The sequence below is a fragment of the Calcarisporiella thermophila genome, assembly GCF_041956535.1.
Source record: "Calcarisporiella thermophila strain CBS 279.70 unplaced genomic scaffold VTP21scaffold_7, whole genome shotgun sequence".
Taxonomy (NCBI): domain Eukaryota; kingdom Fungi; phylum Calcarisporiellomycota; class Calcarisporiellomycetes; order Calcarisporiellales; family Calcarisporiellaceae; genus Calcarisporiella; species Calcarisporiella thermophila.
The window spans coordinates 8,193-33,916 of NW_027192197.1; the positions used below are offsets into that span (position 1 = coordinate 8,193).

Genomic DNA, 25,724 nt, shown 5'->3' on the forward strand with positions numbered 1-25,724 from the left:
CACTTACTCTTAGTTTGTGGCTGCTGTCCACATGTTCAGAAATTGAGTCTTCATTATTGAAAAGATCGCTCCTACGAAAAGTACAAAGCTTACATCGGTTTCACGTACAGGCTATTCACGACAACTACGATACACGCATATCGATTGAACGCCTATCTATCAAGGACCTATATCTCGTCATGTTAAGTCCATTGACATTAACTTCATGTAATATATGGAAATTAAATAAAATGTTTCCATTGATTGATCAAAAAAAAAAGCTTGGTTTTGGTGGCCTTGGAGTGAGAGCCCACGAGTCAACCAAGGAAGACAGACTATTTGGAACAGACTACAAAACCATGGGCTACCAACGGGAAGTAGTGTCAACGGTCCATGATGCAGCAATTTGGATCATCTATCGATCAAGATTATCGATGATAATGGATAACGCACAACCAAGTGAAATAGCGCTCGCTGAACAACTAGGTCACGAAATGCAAAAAATCGTGAGGTCCAAATGGTGATCAGCGTCCATAAAGGATAAGAAAGAAGATTTCCAAGAGCTTTGGTGTAAGGGAAGTTGGATACAAGTCCAAGGAGACGAAATATCCTTCAACCAAAACACTTAGCTCCAATACGACCTTGCCGAATACCCTACCACCCGCATTCTAGTTTTCCTTCTTTTTTTTTTCTTTCTATATTAGTCCATATTCTTTTCCTCTCTTGTAATACCGTCCTTGAAAAATAGGATGGTATTCATACGATCAACCACTACTTACATGTATTTCTCCTGACAATTTTTTTTTTGAGAGTATTTCTCACGACAAGACACTATACTAACTTAAAAGGATACTTTTCAATAAAGATCCAAAAAAAAAAATTGGTTTTGGTGGCTTATTTTTCTTTTACACTTCTTTAAGTTCTTGGGATGGTTTTATTAGTATATTTATTAGCTTACGGTTACGGTTAACATATTTTTCCTTGATTACCTCATTATATTTTTATTATCTTGTTTATATTTATGTTTGTGGTACGTTATCTTTAGTATAAAAGGGAAACATCTTTGTTTACAATAAAAGTGTGCTATTTTGTTTTGGGATAGAACCGGATTACTTTACAATCCACTCTGTGTCGTTTATTGGCCTTCTGAAGTGTTTACGGAAGGACAATCAAGAGCTTAGGGATAGCTAGAGGATTGTCAGGATAGACCTTATTAGTCTATTACTCGACGCAACAAATGCTACGGGAATGACGGGATTTCTTATAGACAGTCTTAACTGCGCCATAAAAAAAATACTTTTTTTCGTAAAAGGCACGAAAAAGACGAGAGATAGAGCTATTCCGAAGAAGGTGGTGCAGTCGGGGAGCGGTAATAGAAAGTTCGGATAGAGCAAGACTAAAACTGGAGTGACGAAGCAACCCTTCCTCTCTCCCAATCCGCTCTTTCCCTCCTCCCCTCCTCTTTACTTCATACCTTTCACCAAATACCCGATTACTATATACATCTAATTTACCCTTTATTCCCCCCTTTCTTATTTCATTGTAATCATTAAACTCTTGTAAGCTACGGAAACTAATAAAAGTCTCCGTTGATTGATCAAAAAAAAAAATACTTTTTTTACTCGTAGAATACTCCACCCGACAAGGACGTCACTTCCGGCGCAACGGCTCTCTAGAGCCGAACATATTGGTGCCTCAATCCTGGCCAGAGGCTGGATCTACACCCGAGGATTGGAAGAAAATCTGGACTTCCGTCCACAAACGACCCACCCTCCCAAAACACCGTGCGCTACGCTGGCGGATTCTTGTGGAACGAGTGACCACTAACTCGACATTTCCTGGTCACGACCCGAAGTGCACCCGATGTAACGCCTCGAGAGACACAATTCGGCATACTTTCTTCGAATGTCCTGAACTCACACCAGTGTGGCAATGGGCGGAGAGGTGCATCGTCACCATCACAGGCCCTCGGAATACTCCAGTGCTGACTGCTCGCAACCTCATACTAGGAGACCTCACGGAATCCTCGAGAACAGCGAGACACGTAGCCCGAATTACTTTTGACTCGGTGTTGTGGCAAATCCACCGAGATCGGATCGCCTTTCATTTCGAAAGCACCCGAGCCTCACCCGAAATAATCATCAACCAGGCCAAACTAGATATTGAGGAAGTGATAGGAGCCGAACTAATCCGAGTACGAAAAACCCGGCAAATCGAACAGTTTCGAAGAAGGTGGTGTAAGCTGGGTGCGGTTAGAGAAGGAGCGATCGGAGCGGCACTGATACTGGGATAACGCAGTAACCCCTACCTTATCCTCTTCCTATCCTCTGCTTCCATTTGTTTACTACCCACCCCACTTCTAATGTTATCCTTTGATATCCACAGTTAGTTGAGTTTCACCATCCCTTACCTATTTGAGCTGAAAGTCGATATGACCAACATATCATTTGGATCTACGATATCACCCAAAGCTTTAACTTTGGCTTCCCTTTCACTTTATTGCTTATAATAATGTAACAATTGTATTTTAGAGTCTTCCTATACAATAAAGACTCGGCATTGATAAAAAAAATACTTTTTTTACCAATTTAACCTGCAAGAATTCCTAGCTTCCCAGAAGAACATGAAGTTCGACTTCAGTCCTACTAAATCGCCCACGCGCATCAATCATCCAACACGGAAAACTATCTCTAAGCCAAAAAGCTCCTCAAAGGCCAAGAGCCCCCCTAAAACTAAGGCGAAAGCTGCCAGAAGTCCCAACGGAACATGAAGCTTAGATATATATTACAACGACAGTAAATGTCACTCTCTTTCAGCACCTTTGCTTTCTGCTTATCAAACGATATGCGAGAGTAAAGAAAAATTTTCTATCTACATTTTACTATCTTACATACTCAACCATACAAATCAACCAACTCTAACAATCTATCTACCTTCTTCTCACTTGTAAACCACTTTAAGGTAGGCTGGGGGCAGTACCCAGGTGATTTTGACGTAGAAATTACCCTACCGTTTTAACTGTATAGGATACTTTTCAATAAAGGTCCTTTGTTAAAAAAAACTTTTTTTACCAATTTATGCACTACGCTAAACTTTAATCCTAGATATCCTAATTCCTTTGAAATTGCTTTTCTTTTCAATGCTTTTAATTGAGATTGCTTTGCGTTATCTTGTTATAATTCTATTGGTATGTAAGGTTGAGATTTTCCTTTATTGTAGTTTTATTGTTATATAAGGGGAGGACTTTATTTATCATGGAAAGGAAGGCGGATTAGTTTTTGAATATCGAGTAATAGTTTTGAAATTTATTGTCTCATTTTCTTTTAATAAAAAAATTTTTCTTTTGTTTCCTTACGTACAAATCTTCACGGTATACCCCTAAATTCACGTAACAGTAAACTGTTGGTCATTCTTCCTATTCCTTTTATTTTTGGTTTTTGCGTCCTTTAGGATATTTTTTTTTGGCCCGGGGGAGAGATAGTGTAGTGGACTATCCTTGGTATGCCGATGAGAACGGCGTGGTTTCGAATCCACTTCCCCCACCAGTACTTACTCTTAGTTTGTGGCTTCTGTCCACTTGATCAAAAATTGGGACATCATTATTGCAAAGATCGCTCCTACGAAAAAGTAAAAAGATTACATCGATTTCACGCACATGCTATTCACGACAACAACGACACACACATATCGATTACACGCATATCGATTGCACGCATATTGATCAAAGACCTATATCTCGTTATGTTAAGTTCATTGACATTAACTTCATGTAATATACGGAAATTAAATAAAAAGTTTCCATTGATTGAGCAAAAAAAAGAGGATATCTTTGGCCCTTTCTTCCTAATCCCCCTTGTCGGTAACAAACACAATTTTCCTTTAACAAAATGTTCTATTGCAGGGATTGAGGCCACCGCTTACACCACCCAAGCAAAAGGTGTTCCCTAGGAATACCCAAAACAACTGCCCAGCTATCGCACAACTTTGGCAAAGGGTTGACGAGATAAACAGCCGAATAATTGGTATACCGCCACACGAATCCACGAGAGAAGACAGACTCTTTGGACGAGACAAACAAATAGACCAACGCTTCACCGAAGGGGTTGCTCTGAGCCACGACATAGCCTTGTGGATGATATACCACTCAAGACTTGAATTAGTGCTGGACGATGTTCAACCCAACCCGGTAGCCATAACCAAGCAATTTGACCACGAACTACAGCGAGGAGTAAAGTCCAAGTGGTGGTTGGCATTGAAACAGGATCGGAAAAAAGACTTCATCGATAAATGGTCAAAGGGAATATCATAGATAATTCCGTGGTTTTTACCCAGGACACCTCTGAAGATCAAATCCCAGTCCTACCTCCGGCTTGAGAACCGCACCTAACCTCTCACTGCTGTATTTTAATACCATTTCCTTTATCTCGCTTTTCCCTTTTTTTTCTTTCACTTTTTTAAATTTTCTTTTTCTTCATTATTTCATGTACTTAAGCAACTTATCTTAATACCGTTACACACAACTTTTTATATCCCCCCCTCTTACAGTTATTCCTTTCCCCTTTTTTATTAAGCTAATATCTGTTTCCCTACTTTCCAAGCTCTTTCCTCTTCACCTTTTCTCTCTTCCTCTCACACATATACCTTTAGTTTCTTCCTTTCCCTTTTAACTTCCAGATCCTTCAAGGTAGGCCAGGAGTATTACCTGGATGATTTTGACGTAGAAGCCACCCTACCTTTTTAACAGGATAGGATATTTTTCAATGAAGGTCCTTTGTTAATTTTTTTGGCCCTTTCTTCACTCCTATTTCATTATTCAAACATATCATATAGATTGGTGAAAGACAACTTAATTTAGAATAGAATAATGCTTTAGAGGTCAAAAATGTGAGTTTTTTGTTTAAAATATCATGTCCAGTGCATGCGAGCCCAAATATAAGCCCGCGTCCGGCCTCAGTCTCTAGGGCTAAAGACGCTATGAGAGTGCCAATATTAATGACTCAACACGGTGAAGATCATACCAGGTACGTTTCGCACCAAAACGAGGCCTTTCCGAGAGCTCCAATCCATTTTCACGTTTTCACTTTGGATTCAACACCATTTTCATCTTTTTCTTCAATAGTAGAGGTAAGAAAAAGAAAAATTAAACATGAAAACAAGGAATACCCTGACTATGCAATAAAAACAAAATAAAGGGTAAAAACCAAAAAAAAATTTAAACACATGAAAAATTTCAAAAAGATAAAAAGAAAAAACCGGAAGAAGAAAAAAAAAAATAAAATAAAAACACATGCGTTCACAGAAGGGGGGAAAAAAATAATACAATTAATAACAATAGTGAAAAAAAAAACGATTTTACACCTCAAATATGCCTGTTATTGCCCTTCTTGCTGTATCTGTTGCTGGTGCGGCTCCCGCTGTTGTTGCGCCTGCTGTGAGTGCACATGGTGCTGGTGTGCAACAGAGTTCGGGTCGACGACCCACGGCCGTGCTTTCGGATCGCTGGCGTAGTAAGTGCAGGCAAAGCGGTATACTCCAAGCGGCATATTGAGATCCTCGCGTTTCGCTCGCTCAACTCGTGCCTTGTCCTTCAGCTGTATATTGGTGCGCCTGGCCAAACGTCCGGTGCCATTGGGGCCATGGATTTTCAGAATGTCAACCCAATGCGGGCCTTGGACTCGATCGAGTCCATCCTCAAGGGCATGAATCTCATCGGCCGTCCAGAACTCGGCAGCCTTACGCTTCTTGCGCTGCTCCCGCTTGCGCCGTATGGGACTCGGTCCTCCCAGCGGGACAGAGGCGCCAGGAGACCCCACCGCAAGCAGTCCACCGTCGGGTGCCGGTGGCTGGGTGTTTCCCGTTGCCGAGTCGATGTCGCCCACCGCGACAGCATTCGAGTGCACATCTACAGAGCTTTCCTCGCGTGGCCGCGCAGAGCCCCTCGAGGTCCCCTCCCCGCCGTCCTCATCAAAGAACTCTGTTCCATTTCCGATGTCTCGGTCCGACCGGCGTCTTCGCCCAATGCTCTTGCGCCGTCGACGGTGTATGATTGGCGAAGGCGATTGCTGGTGTGGTGAGACTTGAGCTGTCTGTGGCTGTTGTTGCTGATCATTTGTCATCGCATGGAGTTGGATCAGATGGGAGAGGGGGATCGGGTCAAGGGTAGCGATTTGTTGCGCGAGTTCTGAGTGGCCCAGTTGCTTGAACTGGTGAATGAACTGCGCCGCTTGCTCGGCGGTGAGTGCATTGACTCTGGAAAATAGCGGAGAAGCACAGGGGAAGGAGAGAAGAGGAAAAATGCATTAGTTGTGTGTAGAATGCGGAGGAGAGTGCGTGGCTGCGCCATCGCAGAGTACACTTACTCCTGCTGAACATTGCCATTGAGCGATGAAATGGAGAGTTGGGGCGGCTCCTTGCTCTCCAATACCCTTGCCAAGGAGGGGCCCATTAGCCAGGGTTCTCCATGAATGAGGACGGCGCGCAAACTCTCTTGCATCTGAGCATCCCATGGATATGCGTTTCGAACTCTAGATATCGTCAAACCTAGTATTTCCTTCTTCCTCTCATGGCACATTTCCAATAATCGTTTTGCATGCTCATTCAAATAGATAGAAGAGTGTTCATCGCGCCCAAGTAAGGTGCGCACCGAGTCGGGGAAAAACCCCACACAATCCTCCTCGGTTATATCCTCAGACGAGTCGGTGCTATGCATGCAGGTTGCCGCCTAGAGGTGAAAAAAAAAGGGAAGGAATTCAACGCAAACCCTCCTCAAAAACACTCAGTTTTCTTGCCCAACGTTTACCCAAGTTTTAAGGTGCAAAACCACGTTGTCCCATATATCCAAGTCCCATACCGCCTCAGGCGCCAGTCTAACAAGCATGTTCGCCGCCCATGCCAGTTGCTTTGCACTAATGTGGTTTGGATCATCAAGTAGGCTGCCCCACACCATGGCAAGATTGGTGCGGAGCATTGGGACACGCGCTTCCGCCTCAAGCTCCCCATCAAAATTCCCTTCTGCAATTAGGATTTCAATAGGGTAATGATTCATTTTAAAATCTATGAAAAGAAATTGTGTCATTGCGATTCAACATGGCAAGTATACACCATCAGATCGGATCGGATAGGTATAGCTTACTTTCAAAATCCTTCCACGCTTTCATCCTTCTAAGCTTAACCAGCTCCCATGCCATGCGCTCCTCCTCTCCTTCCGTCCCTTGTCCCGAGTGATTCATTCTCCGGGTCTCTTGTATTAGTGTTGATAACGCCATATGCGCGTGATAATCGAGAAGCCGTAGATTGGCTCGCCTCGTCTCCATGGGCTCACTCCGATCGTACGCGAACCAATCATTGGTTTCGCCCCCACTCCCCCCACCATCAGGGCCGCGCTCCTCTGTCCTGGAATCTGTATCCACGACCAAGAGCAGATCTTGCTGTGGATTGCCCGATGCCGATGGTGGCGACTGCTGTATCATTCCGCTAAGCCCCGGTTGGTTATGCAGTGTGGTGGTGGCTGGTGCGGTGGGATCTTCGGAGGTGGTCAAGGTGTGCTGACGAGGAGAAGTTTGAGACTCAGGAGGCTGTGAGGAAGAGGGTGACATATTAGACTTAGAAAATGAGTCGATGCGGGGTTGACGAGACTTTGGCATCTCGAGCATGGATAGGAAAAAAAAACTTTTTCTCTGCCCTCACCGATTTGGAAGTATCGATCGACAAGTGAGAGATTGAGAAGGGGAGAGTGACGATGCAATCAATAGCTAAAGCGTATAATGGCGGACAGCGTTCGAGACCGCTATGCGTGATTGAATATTCTAATGGATCTGTGATAAATTAGGGGTACCCAGCTGCTTATGGCAACGTTCAGCTTCTCATCGAGATGGAAGGGTGCTAACCAAGAGGGGACGACGCTTCTAGGTTAGGTTTTTCTCCAACATTCCAAGCCAAAGCGTATGACGTCACGCTGGGAGTTCAATTGCTTCGATATTTTTTTAACACCTCGGTAAAGCTGTTTTTCTTCATTCGCACATCTCTATTATGACGGAAACTGTATATAGCTCCTCCAACGCTGCCGAAGTAGAGCGGCTGGAACGCTTTGTGCGTGAAGACACGGCTGCCGAGTACGTGATCGACCCCCAGTTTACTCCAAACCCAAACGAGAAAAATAAGGGAGAGGTGTGCAGAAGGTTAAGCAATGGCCAAACGCGATGCCTCCGCATGGAGCTAGACCCGAGAGAGATGTTTTCACAAATGCAGCGTCTCGGCTTCTTTTGCGCTCTTCCATTAGATCCCTCGCAAACCCATATGGAATGTCGACGGGTTTAGATCGCTTTTGTTTTACATTTTATCCCCTTAAAATGCTTTATTTTTTTTTTCTTTTTTACAAATGTAAATTTCAACCATTCTTTTTCCTTCGATCAACTTATTTATTCTTGCGCACTTACCTTCGAAACCCAGAACTTTTTTTTGATGTGAGTGTTTTTCTTTTTTAATCTCGGACCAAAAAATTAGGAGGCACCTCTATTTCTCAAAGGGTGGGATGAATATGCGAATATACGGTTTTTGATCGAAGATAAATGTCCAAACGTTTTATTTTAAAAGTACACTAGAGCAAAGAAGCCCGGTCTGAAAGACGAAAGCTCATTTTAGCATCTCGCTCACTTTCGCTTTGAGGAGCTCCCGCACTTCCGTCAACTCAACCCCCGTCTCTAGACGCAACCAATGCCCCCCCATATTTTCCATTAGGCTCAATTTGCACCATTGTGGTACAATATCTGCCAGCATCTTGATGTGTTCGACCACCTCCGCTTCAGATTGGAAAGAATAAATAAATAAACACAAAAATTACGTATTAGCCCTGCTAGACCAGAAATATGGGGTTGGGGGGGGGTGCTTAGCCGGCCTTACCTTCCGAGAGCGGCAAGCTCTGGCTTTCGGATATCTTATTCGCAACATATCGAAGCCCAATCGCACTCTTCCGGTGAGAGGCGAAAATGTAAGCGATGGAGTCGGCCATCGCTGGGAGCCGAGAGACCATCGCGCGCTTCCTCACCTCCTCCGTGGAGGTTGCAAACATGGACTGCTCGTGCTTGCGGCGCTCTTTCTCACGGATGCGCTCGAGAAGCGCCGAGGCCCGAGAGCGCGTGCTGGTCGATGGCTTCTCTCCGCCCCTTTCTGCCGCCGTCTTCTCCGTCACCTTGGTCGCCTGCGCCACCTTCGCCTCCTGCTGGTGTGTTCCTAGCCCCTCCCGAGGTTTGTCCGAGACTGGTCCTTCTTCACCCTTGATGGTCTCCCTGAGCACCCTTTCAACTCTCGCTGGCAACTCTCCCCCGCCCCCGACTACATCCTCGAGGCCAACGCGCGCCTTCTCCACGCTGGGCAGGCGTGCTGCCGCGATATCCTGAACGCGCTCCAAGTCAAACCGGGGGTGCCATCTTTGCATTGACATTCTTCTGCTCTCGGCTTTCCAGCGGACAAGCTCCGACTTGGTGAAATGTCTCTCGAGAAATGCATCGTGCTCCTTCCACACCCTTGCTATTAGCCGGTCCCTTAGGGTTTGTAATCTTCCCTCCACCTGGTGGCTTGAGATCGCCAGCCTCACGCTCGTGCTAGACACCTCACGCTCGCTGCCCTCGCGCTCTCCTGCATCGGTTGGGATGTCAATAGTGATCGAGTTGACGCGCTTTCCATGAAGTACTATTTGCACGGCACAGAAGACAAATGCCTCAGGATAGATGCTCTTGATGCGGGCGATATCCTCCAGCTCCACGTTCCTATGTATTTGGGCAATTTGAGTTTTAATGCGGGTTCCATCACACTCAGCTGACTAAAACACCATACCGTCGGCACATGTTCTCTATATTCTTCTTGATCTGGTGGAACACCACCGTCTTGTGCTGTGCACGCAGGAAAAAGACGTTCTGCTGGAGAGCATCGAACACCCGTAGAAGACGCTCATACTTGCGAGGAAGGGGGAGCTGGGACCTTATGGAGGCGGGCAAGTCGGGTGTGTTGGGTATTGCGGGGGCGGGAGATGCTGGATCAGTTGCTGAGAGAGAAGTGGATTTCGATTGGGATGCGGGATGTTGTTCGAATGAAGAGGATTGGAGGACTGGCGAGTTATGAGAAATGATGGAAGCGTGGAGAGTTGAGTCTGCTTCTGCAGCCAACGGGATTTCTTGTTCTGATTCTATTTGCTTTTCTAATGCGGGATTTCTCCTGTCCTCTTCGGATAAATCATTTGTCTGCTCATCGCTATTATTCTCGTTACTGATTTGGGATTCGTCAGCTTTTTCCGGCTTCGACTCCTCTTTCTTGCGCTCCTAAAAATTTCCGGTCCATCAATCCTACATCGGTGCCAAAAAAAAAGTGAGCCGCTTCACCCACCTCTACCTCTTCCTTGCCTCTTTCAACTCGACATCGTCTGGTTCTCTTTGCGATTGGTTCCCGAAATTCTGCCGCACGCTTCGGGGCCTATCCATGGCAACATTAGCAAATACTCTGGGTCAACTTCTTCTCCAAGCGGCAATCAATGAAAAGCATTAGACTACCTTGGTGGCATTGCTGAGGCCCTTGCTCTTCGAGACTGGCAAGAAAGCTTTGATTCCATCCATTAAATAGTATAGGTATAAAACGCGTAAAATAGATTAAGGAGTTTATAAAAACATGAATGTCGCGAAAAAAAAATTCGGTGAAATCGACGCGTTTATTTGGTCGAGGGCGCAGTCGATAAATTACGCACAGCTCCACGATTCACCCTGGGAAAGGAAACGTGGCTCGAGGAGATCATGGCCACCCGCTCCCCACTGACCGTGCTAGGGTAGGAGTTAGGAATGACACAGTCATTTATTACGTTAAAATAACGATAATCTGATTCAATTTACAGTATAAAAGAATATAGGGGAGAAGAGGATGAATATTAAAAGGGAAAAAAAAAGCAAGACGTTCTCTATGTACAGTTCAGAGGTAGAAGGTGAAATAGGAGAGAGAAAAACACATACAAACACATTAAAGCCAGTTCCAAGCCTCTATTCCCATTAAGCAAGTAAAAAGTAAGCGTCATTAGAGGGGGTCAAGGGGGGGATGGGATGGGCCCGAAGCCATTCTGCGTCTCCGCTCTCTCTCTCTCCATGACCTCGATTTTTGTCCGTAGCTTCAGGTTTTCCGCCTCCAAGGCGGCCACCTGCCGCTCGAGCGCCTCCATCCGCTGCATCTTCTTGATGCGCGATCGCCGGGCGGCCTCGGTATTCCGCTGGCGTTTCCGGCGCATCGCCTCGATGACCGCGGGATCGTTTGGATCCCGATATCGGAGTGGTATACGCGATTTTTGCATGGTAATGGGTGACATAGTATTTGTGTTGCTGGGGGCGGCGGCGGCGGCGGCGGCGGCGACGGCAGAGGAGGAAGCGGGGGGGTTATAGGGGGGGACGACTTGCGCCAGTAGGTTGTGATGAGAAGGGGGGACCTCGGCAGCCGAGTGGGGAGCGGCGGGAACCGCCGTCGACATCGGGGCGGAGGTGATGCTGGGGGGGTGCAGATTGAGGATGTTGTGGGAGGGGGCGGCGTGGGGAAGGGGGGAGTTGTCGAAGAGGGGCTGGGAGAGGTCGATTCGTTCCTCGACGGATTCCGCGTCGGAAATGGGGCTGAAGAGTAATGATTCGAGCGAGGCATGCTCATGCTTCATCGAGGGGTGCATTGGGGCGGAGGTGGGGAGGAGAAGATCTTTGATAAAGGGGATGATATCCATATCACGCTGATTGAACATGTTCATCTTTGCTCGTGTGCGCACTCGGCTCCCGAATTTTCAAATGGAAGGATGCAAGAGCTAGAAGGAATTCTGGGCAAGAGAGAGAAAAAAAAAAGGAAAAAGCGGGAGGGGAGCTGCGCTAATTGTAATCATTTATAGCACGCAAATCAGTAGCGTGGCGGTCTTTTTTGACATCTTGTTACTTGCCTTAATGTTAACGGATTTCAACCGTCCACCACCACACTAGGCCGACGACCTTACAGGTCTCCTAGAGAAAACAGAGAAATAAACTAGGTTTTTTACTGCGTAAAAAATGGCGGAGAACGCGGGCCCATGTTGGCTGACAAATTTGATTTTCCTAATTAAGGCAACCGCGCCCCATCGCGTCCGGACCCAAAATAAAACAAGAAGAAAATCCCACGAGACGGACCAGAGACCCACCGCAGAAAAACATGGTTGCGCAGTATACAAGCAATAGGCGAGGGGGGAAAAATCGAAAGCCGCCCGACGGCCGTAATTAACAGGGCGGAAAAAAGCATAAAAAGAACAAAATAAGGAAGCGACTAAAGCGGAGCCAAGAAGGTCGGTTGAATTCTCCGCCGCTTCCCACTGGCCGCCACTCCCTCTTTTCCCGAGATTTGCTTGCACGCTCGGCCAACATCTCCGTGATTCATGCGAGGCTCGCCTCCACTCACCGGCGTCGAGGGAAACCCTCCCTGGCCTTGTGCCTGCAGCCGCTGCGGCGCTTGTGCTTGTGTCTGGGGCGGGCCATAAGGTTCGCCCAGCTCCCCCGAGTCAAATGACACAACCGAGCAGAAGCCGTCCGTGGAGCAGAGGAGCAGAATTCTTCCATCCCGCGACCTAGCATGGTTTTGAGTTAATGGTGATAATCGATTCCTAAATTAGCCGCCGCACGTTTTGTATTTCCCTCCTCGCGCTTAACATCTCGGCAGTGAGCCGTCGACTTACCATGCAACGTCGGTGATGGTTGCGTAATGCAGGTTCCCGATCATGGCCAGCGCCCCCTGCTGCTGCGTGTCGTAGACAAAGACCGCGTCCTGCGTGGCGACGGCATAGACCATCCGGTAGGGGAGCTCGCACCATGCGCCGCACTCCTCGCGAAGCTTGAAGCGCACGGGATTGCAGCGCACCGCGATCGAAGGGCGCCGGTGTCCTGGGAGGTGGGCAATCGGCTGTCTGTTGAGGGGCCAGCCACAGGGTGCATCCATTAGTCCAAGGTATGGGGAGGCCACACACATGAAACCGCTTACCGATGGAGGCCGGATCGCGGGTAAATATACACCGTGTTTCTTAGGTCCTCCTCTCCACGGAGATCGCTCGGCTCCCTGTAATGCCCTGCCGGCGTCAGAAGAAACGCCCCGTCGGGCGTGAAGGCCAGCCGTCTGAAGAAGGACATGAGGTTTTCGTCGTAGTAGATTCGCTGGGTGCTCTTGTGCGGGCGCGGCTTCGGCGCGGAAGAAGGCAGGGTGTCAGCTGCTGGCGGCGGGGTCTGCTCCGTTCCGGAGGACTCTGTGCCAATCACGGGAGGCAAAGGGGTGTCGTTGGCGGGAGGCTGCACCTTGGCTTCGGCGGGCTTGGCCTCGTTGCTCGAGGGGGGTCGCATTTGCTCCAACTTCGTGCTCTTGCTCACGCTTCGAAAGGAAAGCGAGCCATTCGGGCTCGTGGTATACTCGTAGATTCCGACCGACCTATCAACGGAGGAAGAGGGTTAACCTAAGAGCGCCGACAAATGCACAGCTAGAATGGGAAGGATGCCTGTCGCTGCTCTGGGTGGCCACATATTTCCCCAGGGGATCCCAGGCGACTCCCTGGATATAGTGATGATGATCGGCAATCACGTGGATGCACTTGGCTGCTCGTGATGAAAGGGAAAAGAGACATGGATGAGGCTCCTTTGATGCGGGGTGGGATAGACAGGCTTCGTGAATTCGCTTTACCTTGCTTCACGTCCCATATACGTGCTGTATTATCGATCGACCCACTAATTATATAGTCGCCACAGGGCGACCATGCAAGATCGTATATATCTGCTAGCGAGCCCCTATACACCCCGGGGGGGTTAATGAGGATCCAGCTCCAAGGAGAATCCAAGCACTTTACCTGAGAATACTAACTATTTTCCATGTCTCATGCTCGATGTCAGCGTCGCCCGACTCGAGCAGCGAGTTTTTCGAGCTTGCGTCGGCCTGTGTCCACAATATAATACTTCCATCTTGAAAAAAAATAAAACACCGCATCCATGCCCAAATAGCTTAATATTTCGGAAGAAACCCTAAAACACCCAGACTCAATACTGACCATCACCTGCGGACGCTAAAATTTCGCCTAAAGAATGTAGATGCTGATTTGAGCTTTACCACCCCCACTACCACCCTTCAACACCTATTAGTACCTTCGGGTGAAAATCTCACCACGTTCACCGCGGCCGCATGCCGATTCAGGGTGGACCTATATTCTATGCGAATGTCCGCATCGTTCTCCTCGCCCGTCCTGACGATACGCCATATCCGCACCGTATTGTCTCCTCCCGCTGTTGCTAAGCGGTCTCGTCCGCCCTGCGGATCGAGATCGACGGAGAAAATGGGCTGCATTTCATGCCAATGGATCTGAAGAGGCTAGCCAATGGAAGATGACGCGTCAATTTCATTCGATGGGGACAGATTTCAGCGCGAAAAGCCTCTAGGCCTTATAGGCCGTACGATCACTGCATTCATCGGGAAAATGATGGATTACCTTTACTTTCATGGCAGAAATCTTCTTGTATCGGTACGATTTGCCGCGTAGGGACTTTTTTTTTTGTAAATTTATGTCAAAAGGGCAACTGTTCGCGTTATTTTACTGCGCCACATTTCATTTCAGTTCATTTCATACAGTTATGTTCATATAAGATCACACAGGGTGTCTCGTAAGGGGAGGCGTGAAACGCCCGATTTATTTTCCACAACATCCACATTCTAAGATTGATAGAGACAGCAAGATCCAATCGGTGAGGATGCGTTTGAAATTAACTGAAAAGACAAGAGCGAAAGGCAGTGGTTGCGCAAGAGAGGGGGGGGGGAGGTTTTGGAGGTGGGTAGCCCCTGTGGATCAAACCTAACCTCGTGAGGGTTAGGTCGGAGCGGGTAAGAACTATTTGCCGGCGTCTTATGATGCTCTGCAAAACCCCTCTTCCAATATTCCCTCGCTTTAGCTCCACCCGCTCAAAGGCCGCCGGTTATCCGCTGAAACCGCATTCCGCGCCAAAGCGTTTCCAAGCCAAGAGGGCTCATCATTGGCATCCGTCCCTTGGCCGACGGCCATTTTCTCGGGCCCGGGGTCCGTTTTATTTTGTGGATGGGGGGGCATTACGCCACTCTCCGCATTTTTAGGCTTTGCCATGGTGGGATGGACTCCAGCCATAGCACAAGGAATTTTAACCTAGCCGCCCGGTAAAAATGGGTTAAAAAGTCGAGCCCCGAGATTTTCTTCGCCCGCCCGACGCCGTTTGTCCCTGGCGAGATCCTTAATCCACAGCAAGGTTTGTGCACGAGTCCAAGGGGTTACATTCGAGAGGGCGAGCCGGAAGGGCAAAACGCGGCCCAAACTCCGGTCGCCGCCGTGTCCCCTCCATTCGCGGACGAGTGTTGTACGGAGATTCGTTCATGTTTGTTCGGGATGAGCGGGCCGGTCGAAGGGCAAGCACCCGTGCCTTCCATTTGGGCACAGGCTTGTACCATCGCCGACCACGGCCCATTTCTGTATCCAACCATTTTATAAGGTCCAGCGACCACGGAGAGAGGAAATAAAAAAAAAAAGGAACAAAAGTCTACAATGAGATGATGAAGGCCGAGAACGCAAAGCAAGACAAACTAAAAAAGAGCATGTACAGATAAAGTTTTGTTGAGGGGGGGCCCGTTCTCTACACGAATCGGAAGCAGTCGCTGCTGACGTAGTAGTTTCCAGGCTTCTCGGGGATGGGCGAGAGTATAAAGGTTTGCGAAAAGAGTCGCGGTCTCTGCTCATCGCCGTATTTGACGCTTCCGTTCACGATCACCACAATGCTACTTGTGCCCTGTGCATTGATTGAGGCTGGAGCCATGAGGAGCAAGATGGCCGTCAGTTAGGGGAGGAGGGAGAGGGGAATGGAGAGGGTGAGGAAAATGAAGAAATGGGTCCCTTACATATGATTGGGTGACAATCAAAGGTGTTCACCTCGTGGGATGTGCTAGGAAGCTTAACCAGAAAATCAGAGAAGGGCGTCACGCCCGAATATGCATTACCTAAGAGTGAAAAGAAAAAGAAGGGGGAGGATGTTCAATTCCAAAGAGCAAGAGGATCGAAAAAAAAAAAACTCCCACTATACCATTCCAGAGAATCGCAGAGTCATCGCGATAGAATTTATTTACTAGCTAATTGAGAAAATGAAATAAGTGGAAGGGCTCCAAGGGGATGAGGATGGGGGATGGCTTACTCCGCGTTGATTATCATAGAGTCGGTAATAAAGTTCCACGAATTGCTCAGCCCCTTTGGCCGACACATCGACAAAGGATTTCACCTGCTAAAGAGGAATTCAGTCACGATGCCGGGGAGAGGCGGGAGGGGGAGGTCTGAGCACAGGCTCAGCAGGAGATCCACTTACCTCCACAGACATGTCTGCCCAACGATGACAAGGATCGATGGAGCAGCCCGAGCCGGATTCACGTAATGGAAAATATTGTGACTGGCTTGAGGCTTGGGTGCGAGCCGGGTCTCCAAACGACGATGGGTGGCAAAACAAGAGCACAAGTTTGTTAGTAGATTTTAGGCTGAGATGCAAAGGCGGCCAAAAATAGCCCCCCATTACATCTTGCTCTGCCCTCCGGAGGGCAGCGTATGGTTCCACCCGGCTAACCTACCTCGCCTGTGTCTCCTCTGACTCCAACCTCCCCCCACTACTATCCGGCGAAGGTTGCAACGACCACGGCCTCTGGATTCGCGGCTGCGCGCATGCGGCTCCGCCCAGCATACCACACGGCCGTTACCCGCAGCCGAAGCAAGGTGCATGCGGCTGCAACGCCAGATTTCACTCGACATTTCTCCAGGGCGGGCCAGGGCCACACAATGCACTGGCCTCCAAGTTTGCTAACCCGCCCGATTTTAAATTACAGCGAACTCAAACCCAAAGTTTGATGGGGAGGAGGGGGGAGGCGGTGCAAGGGCCGCAGACCGAGCAGGGATGGCAGCCGTCCTTCTCTCGGCCGCAGAGCCCAGCCAAACTCCCCGCCGACAGCCGGCAGGAGCACTCGGCCGGGCAGCCCGTGGCCGCGGCCGTCCGGCCTTCATCTCTGGTGGCGATCCCTCGGCCGCTTTCTATCAAACCCTTTTCGCCCAATCCCGTCGCGGCTCCCCCTTAGACTAGACTTTTCCTCCTGAGCGAAGAAATAAAGTTTTTCAGAAGCACCAACGCTCCAGGTTTTTTAAGCTCCCTCATCATCCCTCCCTGCTCGCTCTTTCTCTCTCCCCCTTTCGTTACCATTTGGATGGCTGATTGATTAGCGGCATTAGGAGGTGAGCAAATTAACCCCCCAGCCGAATCCCCACCCCCGACGGAGAAGTGCGTCCCCCCCCCCCCCTTCCATCCTCATCGTTGGAGTCTTTTTTTTTCTCAGCGGCTGCTCTCCCCCTCTGTTCTAACCCCTCTTCCTGCCATTGCCCCCCCTCCCCTCTGCTTGAACAGACTACCCAGCTGTTACTACGAAACCACATCGCTATGCATCAGACCCCCTACGATCCAAAGCTCTCCGCCCAGAATGTACCGAGGACGCTAGGGTAATGCCCGGTGCCGGAGATGCCCACCCCCCCCCCCCCGGGGCCATGCCCAGGACGAGGCTAACGCGTGTATTGCTTGTAGGCAGCTGAAGTATAGTTTGGAGGTCGTCCAGCAGCCACAGCGATGTCGCATGTGCGGATTCGGCGACAAGGTGAGCTCCCCGCTCCACGCGGTTGAAACTAGGCTGACTAATGGCAATGCGTAGGACCGCCGGCCCATCACCCCGCCGCCCATCGTGCGACTGCGGATAGTGGACGCCGTGGGAAACCCCGTCGAAATCAAGTACATTTTTGGCCGCTTCGCCCCCGCGCGGGCCCGCGGGCTAATCACTAACCCCTTCCTCTCCCCCTTTCTAGGTCCCAAGACACGTCCTTCTTTATCGCCATTTGTGACCTTTGGTCGGTCGACAAGTCAAAGCAGCAGAACCTGGTGCTCCACCCGGCCGCATACTCCGAGCGCGAATACACCTCCACCCGCAACCTCATCGGATCCCTGGTGTCCTCCGCGCTGAAGCTGCACGACCTCGATGGCAAGCTCGGGATCTACTTTGTCTTTCAGGACCTAAGCGTACGAACCGAGGGCTCCTTCCGGCTCAAATTCTCCTTCGCCGAAGTCGGCGGCCACGAGGCCGTCAGCATGGGCGTGTCCAGGGTCCACGCCGAGATCTTCACCGACCCCTTCACCGTGTACTCGGCCAAGAAGTTCCCCGGCATGCTGGACTCCACCCCTCTGAGCCGCTGCTTTGCCCGCCAGGGGGTCAAGATTCCCGTGCGGAAGGATCAGCGGCGGAGAGCGTCGGGGAAGGAGGGGGCGGACGATTCGGAGGAGGAGGAGGAGGAGGAGATCGTGGAGGAGGAAAGAAGGGCCTCTGAATGAGCCTCGGCGACGCGCCGTCTCCCCCCCTCCCCCCTCTCGCCCCCGCTTTTCTTTGCTATATAAGCGTTTATCCTAACGAACTAACCAACCATTGTTGCATCCCCTCCCCCTATATATTCTATATAATTGCATTGCTTCTATCTTATCCTATATCTTTTTCTTTATATATTGTGTGTTTTAATGAGATTTCCAAAAATCTTCCCCCTCCCCCTTCCCCCAACCCTTGACTCCGATTTCTCATGCTATCTTCCTTGCAGTTCTACTCTCTACATTGCCCTCGAACTTTGGCTCATTCCATCTCCGCTTTAACCATGTCTCCCATCCTCTTCTCTTTTCTCTCTCTCTCTCTCTCTGTCTTTCTGTCTCCCTCTCCCCCTCTCATTTCCACCCACTTTTGTTTTTCTATTACACATTTTTTTTTTATTGAGAATGGTATATAAAATGAAAGAAAAAACGGCCAAATAGTGTAAGCTTCAGATAGTACAAACGAACAGCTAATATATAGAGAGAGAAAGAAAGTAGAGTCAATCGAAGAAAAAAACCCAGTTAAATTACACAAAATAGCATAGCAAAATTAAAAAGTAGAGAGGGATAGGGTAAAGGAAATGCGGAGGATTAAAAATGCAAAAAAAAAACACAAAAGCAAGTTTATAGTATACAGCGAATAATTTAATATCGGATAGTGTGTGTGTGGTGGGGGGAGGGGAATAGAGGTAGGAGAGAAGAGCCAATCGTCTAGGCCGTCTGCCGTACCCGCTTCACGGGCCGTACCACCTCGTCGCCTTCCTCGTGGTTCTCGGCATCCGTGTCTACCTCCGAGTCCACCAGCTCTGGCATCAAAAGGGTCCCACTCACAGATCGAAAATGCGCGGCATAGGGCGTGAGCGCGACGGAAAGCGGATGGTCCTTGTCGTCGTGCTGCTTCAAGACCGGCCGCTCTAGAGCCGAAATCACCCGTGAGATGTATCCGCGCAGCAAGGCTCGGAGGTGATCGTAGGGATGTTTCTCACGGAGCTCACTCTTCCTCTCCTCCGGCGTAAGGTCAGGGTGGGGTGCCATGAACTCGGTCTTGTATTCGTGGAGTTGGCCGAGAAATTTGCGGCGAGCGTCGGTTTTAGCAAAGAGAAGATGGTGGTCTGCACGGCGAAGCGCAGCCCCCTCGGGGACGTGATCATGGTCATCCTCGTCTTCCTCCTCCTCCTCCTCCTCATCATCATCATGCTCTTCTTCTCCCTCCTCTTGCCCCTCCTCGTGCTCCAACTCCTCCTCCTCTTCTTCCTCCTCCTCCACCTCTCCATAGGCAAAAACATCTATCACGTCCTTGGGGTTGTCCAATTTTTCTATTGCGCCCTGAATGACTAATTCCAGCAGCACAGCATACCATTCCTCTAAGGTTCCGCCATCCTCTCCAAGATGGCGATCCTGCTCCAGCATTTCCCGTGCCTTAAGGGCAGACAGCCTTAAAAACGAAGGGATAGCTTCGGCGGCCGTTTGCCCATCGAGGTGCCCGAGAAGATGATAGCAGAAGAGACGCTGCGCGGTGCTGGGGGGAAGGTGGATTGTGGAGCTGGAGTTGGAGAGAATGCCTATGATCCCAAAAAAGCTCGAATGTCAGTAGGGCGTATGAAGAGACATGTCGACACCAGGCATACATACCGTCGATTATGAGCTCAACCTCCTTCCGCTTTATATCTTCACCTTTAGAGCCGCGGTTGAGTCGCAAATGCACTCCCACATCGAGCAGATAATCAAGAATCTGCTTTGTAGAGGAGGAATTGTGCGGATGGGATCGTTTGTTTGAATTCATGGAGAGCATGTGTTCTAAGATCTGAATTTTGGGTGAGAAAAAAAATAATTAAATCAAAAAACTGAGAGCAATAATAACAACAATAGGTTTGGGGTTAGACACAACATTTTTCCCTTTGATTTTGCAAGAGATAAAAGCATCTCTGTTCCGACTCAAACCGAAGATTTTCACTATTGTGCTGCGGCAATCTCTGATATCATCTGAACCGAGGAGGGATTGGGCCGGGCAGAACCTTATTTCCCTGTTCCTGGGCGGCATCCAAATTGGATAAAACTTCAAAGAAAAGTCTTGGAAATGGTGTTTTCTACAGATTCTTTCTATTTTTTTCTCTCGCATTTCCTCATTCCTCTCCCCTTTATAAACCCTTAGCCTGCGCTCCTGCCTCACTACTTCTACTGTTTCATTTCAGCACCCTTCTCTCTTCTCTAGTTCATTTGCCTTCTGCCGTACAATCACCATGGGCTTCCTTGAAGAGCTCAAGTCACTTAACTTTTCCATTTACGCGCAATGGTGAGTGCCAATGTCTAATGGAGCCAAGCTGGAGCTGTCTATGCTAACCCTTCCCTGCTTTGCTGCGATTACGCTAGGGTCGGTATCCTCTCCGCGATTTGTAAGTCCTGGAATGCGGTGGTGTCTGCTTTCATAACTCCCCTTTCTAAATTCCGATTCTGTGTCTAGTGCTAGTTATTTTCGGTATTCTTGCGGTGGTGACCGGGGCCAACATCGTCTTTGGCATCATTGGACTGGTGTTAGCAGCCATCCTCTGCTTTATTGAGATTCCATTCTGTCTACGGGTAATAATCTGATGCCCCCTTGGCTGAACCTCTTGCGACTCATGGAGCGCTAATCCTATTCACTCCATTTTGTAGTGGTGTCCCGTCAGCGAGCGCTTCCAGGCCGGCATCAAATTCTTCGAAAACCACTTCTTCCGCGCCGCACTCTACCTTGTGTTCGCGGTGGTGATCTTTCTGTCCCGGTTCCTCGGTAGTACGGGCCTCATTGCCGGGGGAGTCACCCTGCTCCTGGCCGCGGTCTTCTATGCCGCCGCCGGATTCATGAAGCAAGAGCATGCGGCCTCGAGCTTCACGGGTGGGCAAAGCGTTTAACTGTGTATATTCTAGCTAACCTTGGAGTGACTGTTTCGAGTTGTATAGTTAGCCTCCCCATATTTATCCCTCTGTGTAATTATTTCATATCCTCTGCCTGTGTCTATATCTTTATTGCGTTCAGTTCAATCATCAATGAAAGCACTTTTCCCCTTTTCTGTTCGAATCCGGCCATCCCCATATGAACCAATCCATCCCAGTGATAAGCCAAATCGGGCTTGAAATTTTGACTTGTACCCCCCAAGGCGGGTACAAGATGGTACTCGATAGCTTGTCTTTCCCCAGCCTATCGTGGCCTGATTCGAACCACCGTGGTTTTCACAAAAGGCAATCTCCAGACCCCCATTGTTCTGATGACACTAAGCAAAGTAAAAATCGGTCGGAGATGAAGTAGACATCTTTCAGATCTATCACTAACGCCGGCCGAGAAGCCCCCTTTTACTGGAAAATTCCCCCCTTCAAAACAAAGCTTGTACTTCATCCAGGGAAGAAGAAGGGCGGTGGCTGAATATCCCACTGCAAGTGGAAGCAAAAAATGACTTCGTGGAGAATTTCTATTGCCAAGGGGCTCACTTGAAGAGGAAACCACAGAGTCTCTGAAGACTGGCCCGATTGGGGACTAAATTTTCATCTCTTCATAACACTATGGTATTGTCCTAAAATTTCGGTGGCCACAAATCCCTTTCTACCCAGGAAGGGATGCTGCAGGTGGGGAGAGGATGAAAGGTAATGTAGTTTTACTGACTGACGCATATTTAACATGGGGGAGAAGGGGGGGGGGGGAAGAAGACAGACGCATTATTATTAAATAAAGCCAAGAACTCATAAGATTATAGTTTTCCGATGTATTCTCTCGCCTCGGCAGTAAGACGGTACATTTCCTCGTTGTTGTGGTCGGTCGGGGTCCGATACAAGAGATCGTGGATGCTCTGGCGTCGTGGTCGACGCCGCCTCCGCCTCCTGGATGGCCGAACAGTTTGGGGGGTCTGCTCCGTCTCGGCTTGGTTGCTCGTGGTCACGGTCGTTGAAATGTCATCCTCTCCCTCTTCCGGCATAACCACGACCACACTCTCCTTCCTCCGCACCCCCTCCAACCTCTCACCTCTTGCCTCCGCCATCGACGTCTGCTCCGCCGGTTCAACCGCTTCGCTTGGCTCGTCCACCTTCTCCTTGCGACCGCCTTGTTTGCTCACTGCGCCCTCTTCTTCCATGGGCCCCGCTTCTAGTCCCTCCATTCCTAGCTCGTCGTCCAACTGGGGCCATGTCTCTTTAGTGCGATGATTAATCACCCCGGGCACGGGTGGAATTCCCTCTCTCATTTCTCTCTCCGATTCCTTCTCCCTCTCCTCCTCCACTACCCCCTCGTCTTTAGCGAAGCCGGTTCGGTTGGGAGAGAAAGCCCCCGACTTGGTCGTGGTCATACTGAAAGACCCGAATTCCATGTAGTCCATTCGGCCCATCAGGACTTTGCGCACAAACCACGTCCTGAATCCTCCCCGCGGGTCATCCGCGTAGCGCTCGATAAAGTCCCAGCGGATTTTTCTTACGGAGTTGGATACGGCAGGATCAATGAGAAAGGCTAAGCAGTTGAAGACGCCTACATTGTGCCAAAGGGAGGGAGGGGGGGGGGTTCGTTTGAAGAGAAAAGCCGGTGAGCAAGAGAGTTGAAATAGAAGTCCTCTTTCTGTGAGCGTTTAGTTGTGCTTACCAGGGAGATCGGTAGACGCATTCCCCGCGATAGTGAGGATAAAGATAATGCGGTCGTTGACCTGCCAGTAGATTTCGCTGGCAATGAAAACCGACTGCGTTATAAACGGGATCAGCGGATACGCGAGGATACGCACGATGACCTGGTTGATGGCCAAACGTGTTCGCCGGTGCATGGCAGAGAAGTGCCCCGAGGTATCGCTCAGGCCCGAGGAGTCCAAGTGGCGCTTGAGACTCCGGTTCTCCCGGATGATTTTCGCCACGACCATCCCCACCACAATGTTGCAGTATATAATACAGATGACCACGGGCACGATGAAGGTAAACTAACGTCCAGAGAGGTAAGCAATACGGAATAGCCCAACGTTTTCCTCCTCATCCACAAGCCTGCACCACTACTCACCACTTCCCAGAGTTTGCTGCTCAGCAGGTGGCTGTTCTGGTACCAGCAGAAGCCCTGTGCCCTGTCGAATCCGAACCGACCCGCGGCGAATGGAATCACGGCGAACAACAAAGAAAATAGAAGCGACCCGAAATAGTAGATCCAGCCCTCCATCCACGGCTTAAACTGTCGCTCCATCAGCACAATCCACTGAAGATTCACGGCAATAGCTACGCTGAGAAAGAGATACATATGCGTGGTAAACACAATAAACATCACAATGAAGCTACACCCAAAGCTGTCTGAATTTCCCCCCGCACCATCACCCGAAATAAAAAAGAAGAAACATGCAAGAAGTCAGCATTTTCGGCTCTCCATTCATAGAATCCGAGGAGCAGAGCACAGTTACCGGAGGCATTCTTAAATGTGTAAACGTAGATGCCGGCCGATTTCGCAATGTCGCAGATGGATATGGCAAGATTAAGGCGTAGACTCACACGGTCGACGAATTTGCGGTCATAGAGCCAGAGCAAGAAGGTGAAGAAAATGACCACGCATCCTCCAATGATGCTCAGGATATTACAATAGACTATTTCAGCAAGGTAAAAATAAAGTATTGGAATCAGCAAGCAGGATACTCCACACAAGCTAGGGGGTTAATGGCGCGGAAAAAAAAAAGATTCACCATTGACTTGCACCGCAATATGGTTGTAGTATGGATCCGAAATGGAGAGATCAGGAATGGAGTCATCCTGTGACTTCTCAGCAAATCTTCTAATGATATGGGCTAATGCCCCCGTAGTCAGCATTTTATGGAATATTCATAAAGCAATAATGGGGGCGAAGCATGCAAGTAGCAAAAGAGTCTAGAGACGTGAATGTGGGATAGTGAAAAAAAAAAGGAAGAGCACAGCCAAACTGGGTCTCGTTCGCCAACATTTTATTCGGAATCAAGGGAAAACGGCCAAAAACAACGGTCGAAAGGAATTGCCATTGGCTGATCACGATCACTGAGTGGCTAGAGCGTTTCATTATCACACATATATAACCTATGCAATCCATAATTTTCCTGCACCGCCGGGCTATTGGGGGATTTGCGCGGCAGGAGAAACCTAACCTAGCCAAGCCATATTAAATTCTTGAGTTGAAATAAAGCTTCAGAACCCATTTCGAATGCCCATTTTTGGCACTGCGCGTGGAAATAAACATTCTCGATGCAAAAGAAGGCGGGAATAAAATTGGGCGTTTGCGATTTCATCATCTGATCTCGGAGTATAATTTTTGTTGAGTGGGCCCTAAGCCTAGTGTGAGGGTAGAGACTATATAAAGCACGGGTCAATTCTTCTGTTTTTCCCCTACACAAAAGAAACCCGGTTTTTCCACCTTCTCTTCTTATTACCAACACCGCAAAAGCCCTCCCATCAGCATGGAACTCCACAACCGCCGCAAGGTCATGCTCTGCTATGACAACTCTCCCCAAGCCAAGAAACTTGTTCCTTGGGCCATCGAGAACGTCCTCATGAGCGGCAAGGACCACTGTGTGATTGTCAGTGTCATCACCGATGACTACAGCGGTAAACCATGCTCCCATTCTGCCTAGAGCGTCTTAGTCCCTTACCCTTCTGCTTGCGTATATGTTATAGCCTGGCTCTCCGAAGGCAATATTGAAAATGCTAATGACGCCGACTACCTGCGTACTTGCGTCAGCGAAATCCGGAACCGCGGCGAAGAGGTTTTAAACCGCATTGCAAAGGAAATTCGCGACAAGAAAGATGTATGTAGTTCTACTCTGGTAGTCCTTCTGTCCAACTCTCTGGTGGACTTATTTCGCTTTATTTGCTAGGTAACAACCCAGGTTGTCATCCTCCATGGCGACCCCCGCGAGGAAATAATGAACTACGCCAAGGACGCGCATGTTAACCTGATGGTAGTGAGCTCTCGCGGTCTCGGCTACTTCGAGAGGTAAGTTTGCCTTTTCACTCTCTGTCAAGCTCGGTTCACCCAACTAATAGGATGGCATGGATTTAGGAAACTTTTGGGCAGCGTCTCGGAGTATGCTATTCGCCATGCCTCTTGCTCTGTTGTGGTGGCAAAACTGCACTAAAAGAAAAATACATTGAATTATAAAAGTTTAAACAACTCCACCGGATCATTTGTATATATGCCCTTTCTACGAGGAAGCTTTTTTTGTAATAAAACTCCTTTGGCTTGATTCAACTTCCGAGCCCTTTGAAGATACTACTGGGCAAAATTTTACGTATTTACTTTGGGTCTGAAATCACAGCAGTCACGCACTTGGCTATTATTTTCCTTGGTCCTTC

The 25,724-nt window shown here is 48.9% G+C and overlaps 15 protein-coding genes across 15 annotated transcripts; 6 read left to right on the plus strand and 9 right to left on the minus strand.

Moving 5' to 3' along the window:
- Positions 1 to 230: 230 nt before the first annotated feature.
- VTP21DRAFT_10274 (uncharacterized protein) lies at positions 231 to 2,749 on the plus strand (the record flags this gene model as incomplete). Its single annotated transcript, XM_069389592.1, has 3 exons — positions 231 to 465; positions 1,608 to 2,216; positions 2,589 to 2,749. 3 exons carry the CDS (start codon positions 231 to 233, stop codon positions 2,747 to 2,749), a joined length of 1,005 nt encoding a protein of 334 aa, XP_069252897.1.
- A 2,602-nt stretch (positions 2,750 to 5,351) lies between these two features.
- On the minus strand, positions 5,352 to 7,631 carry VTP21DRAFT_10275 (uncharacterized protein; the record flags this gene model as incomplete). Its single annotated transcript, XM_069389593.1, has 4 exons — positions 5,352 to 6,228; positions 6,339 to 6,700; positions 6,779 to 7,032; positions 7,112 to 7,631. The coding sequence occupies 4 exons, from the start codon at positions 7,629 to 7,631 to the stop codon at positions 5,352 to 5,354; spliced, it is 2,013 nt and encodes a 670-aa protein (XP_069252898.1).
- Positions 7,632 to 8,007: 376 nt separating this feature from the next.
- On the plus strand, positions 8,008 to 8,295 carry VTP21DRAFT_10276 (uncharacterized protein; the record flags this gene model as incomplete). The annotated part of the gene is made up of 1 exon (XM_069389594.1): positions 8,008 to 8,295. The coding sequence occupies one exon, from the start codon at positions 8,008 to 8,010 to the stop codon at positions 8,293 to 8,295; it is 288 nt and encodes a 95-aa protein (XP_069252899.1).
- A 315-nt stretch (positions 8,296 to 8,610) lies between these two features.
- VTP21DRAFT_10277 (uncharacterized protein) lies at positions 8,611 to 10,583 on the minus strand (the record flags this gene model as incomplete). Its single annotated transcript, XM_069389595.1, has 5 exons — positions 8,611 to 8,777; positions 8,878 to 9,743; positions 9,811 to 10,292; positions 10,357 to 10,443; positions 10,521 to 10,583. The coding sequence occupies 5 exons, from the start codon at positions 10,581 to 10,583 to the stop codon at positions 8,611 to 8,613; spliced, it is 1,665 nt and encodes a 554-aa protein (XP_069252900.1).
- A 458-nt stretch (positions 10,584 to 11,041) lies between these two features.
- On the minus strand, positions 11,042 to 11,734 carry VTP21DRAFT_10278 (uncharacterized protein; the record flags this gene model as incomplete). The annotated part of the gene is made up of 1 exon (XM_069389596.1): positions 11,042 to 11,734. The coding sequence occupies one exon, from the start codon at positions 11,732 to 11,734 to the stop codon at positions 11,042 to 11,044; it is 693 nt and encodes a 230-aa protein (XP_069252901.1).
- A 545-nt stretch (positions 11,735 to 12,279) lies between these two features.
- VTP21DRAFT_10279 (uncharacterized protein) lies at positions 12,280 to 14,482 on the minus strand (the record flags this gene model as incomplete). The annotated part of the gene is made up of 9 exons (XM_069389597.1): positions 12,280 to 12,577; positions 12,686 to 12,913; positions 12,988 to 13,425; positions 13,493 to 13,589; positions 13,675 to 13,778; positions 13,838 to 13,949; positions 14,036 to 14,062; positions 14,130 to 14,352; positions 14,471 to 14,482. 9 exons carry the CDS (start codon positions 14,480 to 14,482, stop codon positions 12,280 to 12,282), a joined length of 1,539 nt encoding a protein of 512 aa, XP_069252902.1.
- A 441-nt stretch (positions 14,483 to 14,923) lies between these two features.
- On the minus strand, positions 14,924 to 15,470 carry VTP21DRAFT_10280 (uncharacterized protein; the record flags this gene model as incomplete). Its single annotated transcript, XM_069389599.1, has 2 exons — positions 14,924 to 15,154; positions 15,249 to 15,470. 2 exons carry the CDS (start codon positions 15,468 to 15,470, stop codon positions 14,924 to 14,926), a joined length of 453 nt encoding a protein of 150 aa, XP_069252903.1.
- Positions 15,471 to 15,635: 165 nt separating this feature from the next.
- VTP21DRAFT_10281 (uncharacterized protein) lies at positions 15,636 to 16,367 on the minus strand (the record flags this gene model as incomplete). Its single annotated transcript, XM_069389600.1, has 5 exons — positions 15,636 to 15,805; positions 15,898 to 15,996; positions 16,080 to 16,125; positions 16,188 to 16,274; positions 16,356 to 16,367. 5 exons carry the CDS (start codon positions 16,365 to 16,367, stop codon positions 15,636 to 15,638), a joined length of 414 nt encoding a protein of 137 aa, XP_069252904.1.
- Positions 16,368 to 16,392: 25 nt separating this feature from the next.
- Positions 16,393 to 17,109, plus strand: VTP21DRAFT_10282 (uncharacterized protein; the record flags this gene model as incomplete). The annotated part of the gene is made up of 2 exons (XM_069389601.1): positions 16,393 to 16,501; positions 16,586 to 17,109. 2 exons carry the CDS (start codon positions 16,393 to 16,395, stop codon positions 17,107 to 17,109), a joined length of 633 nt encoding a protein of 210 aa, XP_069252905.1.
- A 356-nt stretch (positions 17,110 to 17,465) lies between these two features.
- Positions 17,466 to 18,401, plus strand: VTP21DRAFT_10283 (uncharacterized protein; the record flags this gene model as incomplete). Its single annotated transcript, XM_069389602.1, has 4 exons — positions 17,466 to 17,524; positions 17,607 to 17,676; positions 17,731 to 17,807; positions 17,882 to 18,401. 4 exons carry the CDS (start codon positions 17,466 to 17,468, stop codon positions 18,399 to 18,401), a joined length of 726 nt encoding a protein of 241 aa, XP_069252906.1.
- Positions 18,402 to 19,136: 735 nt separating this feature from the next.
- Positions 19,137 to 20,217, minus strand: VTP21DRAFT_10284 (uncharacterized protein; the record flags this gene model as incomplete). The annotated part of the gene is made up of 2 exons (XM_069389603.1): positions 19,137 to 19,987; positions 20,058 to 20,217. 2 exons carry the CDS (start codon positions 20,215 to 20,217, stop codon positions 19,137 to 19,139), a joined length of 1,011 nt encoding a protein of 336 aa, XP_069252907.1.
- A 448-nt stretch (positions 20,218 to 20,665) lies between these two features.
- VTP21DRAFT_10285 (uncharacterized protein) lies at positions 20,666 to 21,314 on the plus strand (the record flags this gene model as incomplete). Its single annotated transcript, XM_069389604.1, has 4 exons — positions 20,666 to 20,718; positions 20,796 to 20,818; positions 20,887 to 21,002; positions 21,078 to 21,314. The coding sequence occupies 4 exons, from the start codon at positions 20,666 to 20,668 to the stop codon at positions 21,312 to 21,314; spliced, it is 429 nt and encodes a 142-aa protein (XP_069252908.1).
- An 830-nt stretch (positions 21,315 to 22,144) lies between these two features.
- On the minus strand, positions 22,145 to 23,655 carry VTP21DRAFT_10286 (uncharacterized protein; the record flags this gene model as incomplete). The annotated part of the gene is made up of 3 exons (XM_069389605.1): positions 22,145 to 22,911; positions 23,023 to 23,347; positions 23,425 to 23,655. 3 exons carry the CDS (start codon positions 23,653 to 23,655, stop codon positions 22,145 to 22,147), a joined length of 1,323 nt encoding a protein of 440 aa, XP_069252909.1.
- A 23-nt stretch (positions 23,656 to 23,678) lies between these two features.
- Positions 23,679 to 24,212, minus strand: VTP21DRAFT_10287 (uncharacterized protein; the record flags this gene model as incomplete). Its single annotated transcript, XM_069389606.1, has 2 exons — positions 23,679 to 23,992; positions 24,089 to 24,212. The coding sequence occupies 2 exons, from the start codon at positions 24,210 to 24,212 to the stop codon at positions 23,679 to 23,681; spliced, it is 438 nt and encodes a 145-aa protein (XP_069252910.1).
- Positions 24,213 to 24,829: 617 nt separating this feature from the next.
- Positions 24,830 to 25,507, plus strand: VTP21DRAFT_10288 (uncharacterized protein; the record flags this gene model as incomplete). The annotated part of the gene is made up of 4 exons (XM_069389607.1): positions 24,830 to 24,977; positions 25,047 to 25,177; positions 25,247 to 25,365; positions 25,432 to 25,507. 4 exons carry the CDS (start codon positions 24,830 to 24,832, stop codon positions 25,505 to 25,507), a joined length of 474 nt encoding a protein of 157 aa, XP_069252911.1.
- Positions 25,508 to 25,724: the final 217 nt, after the last annotated feature.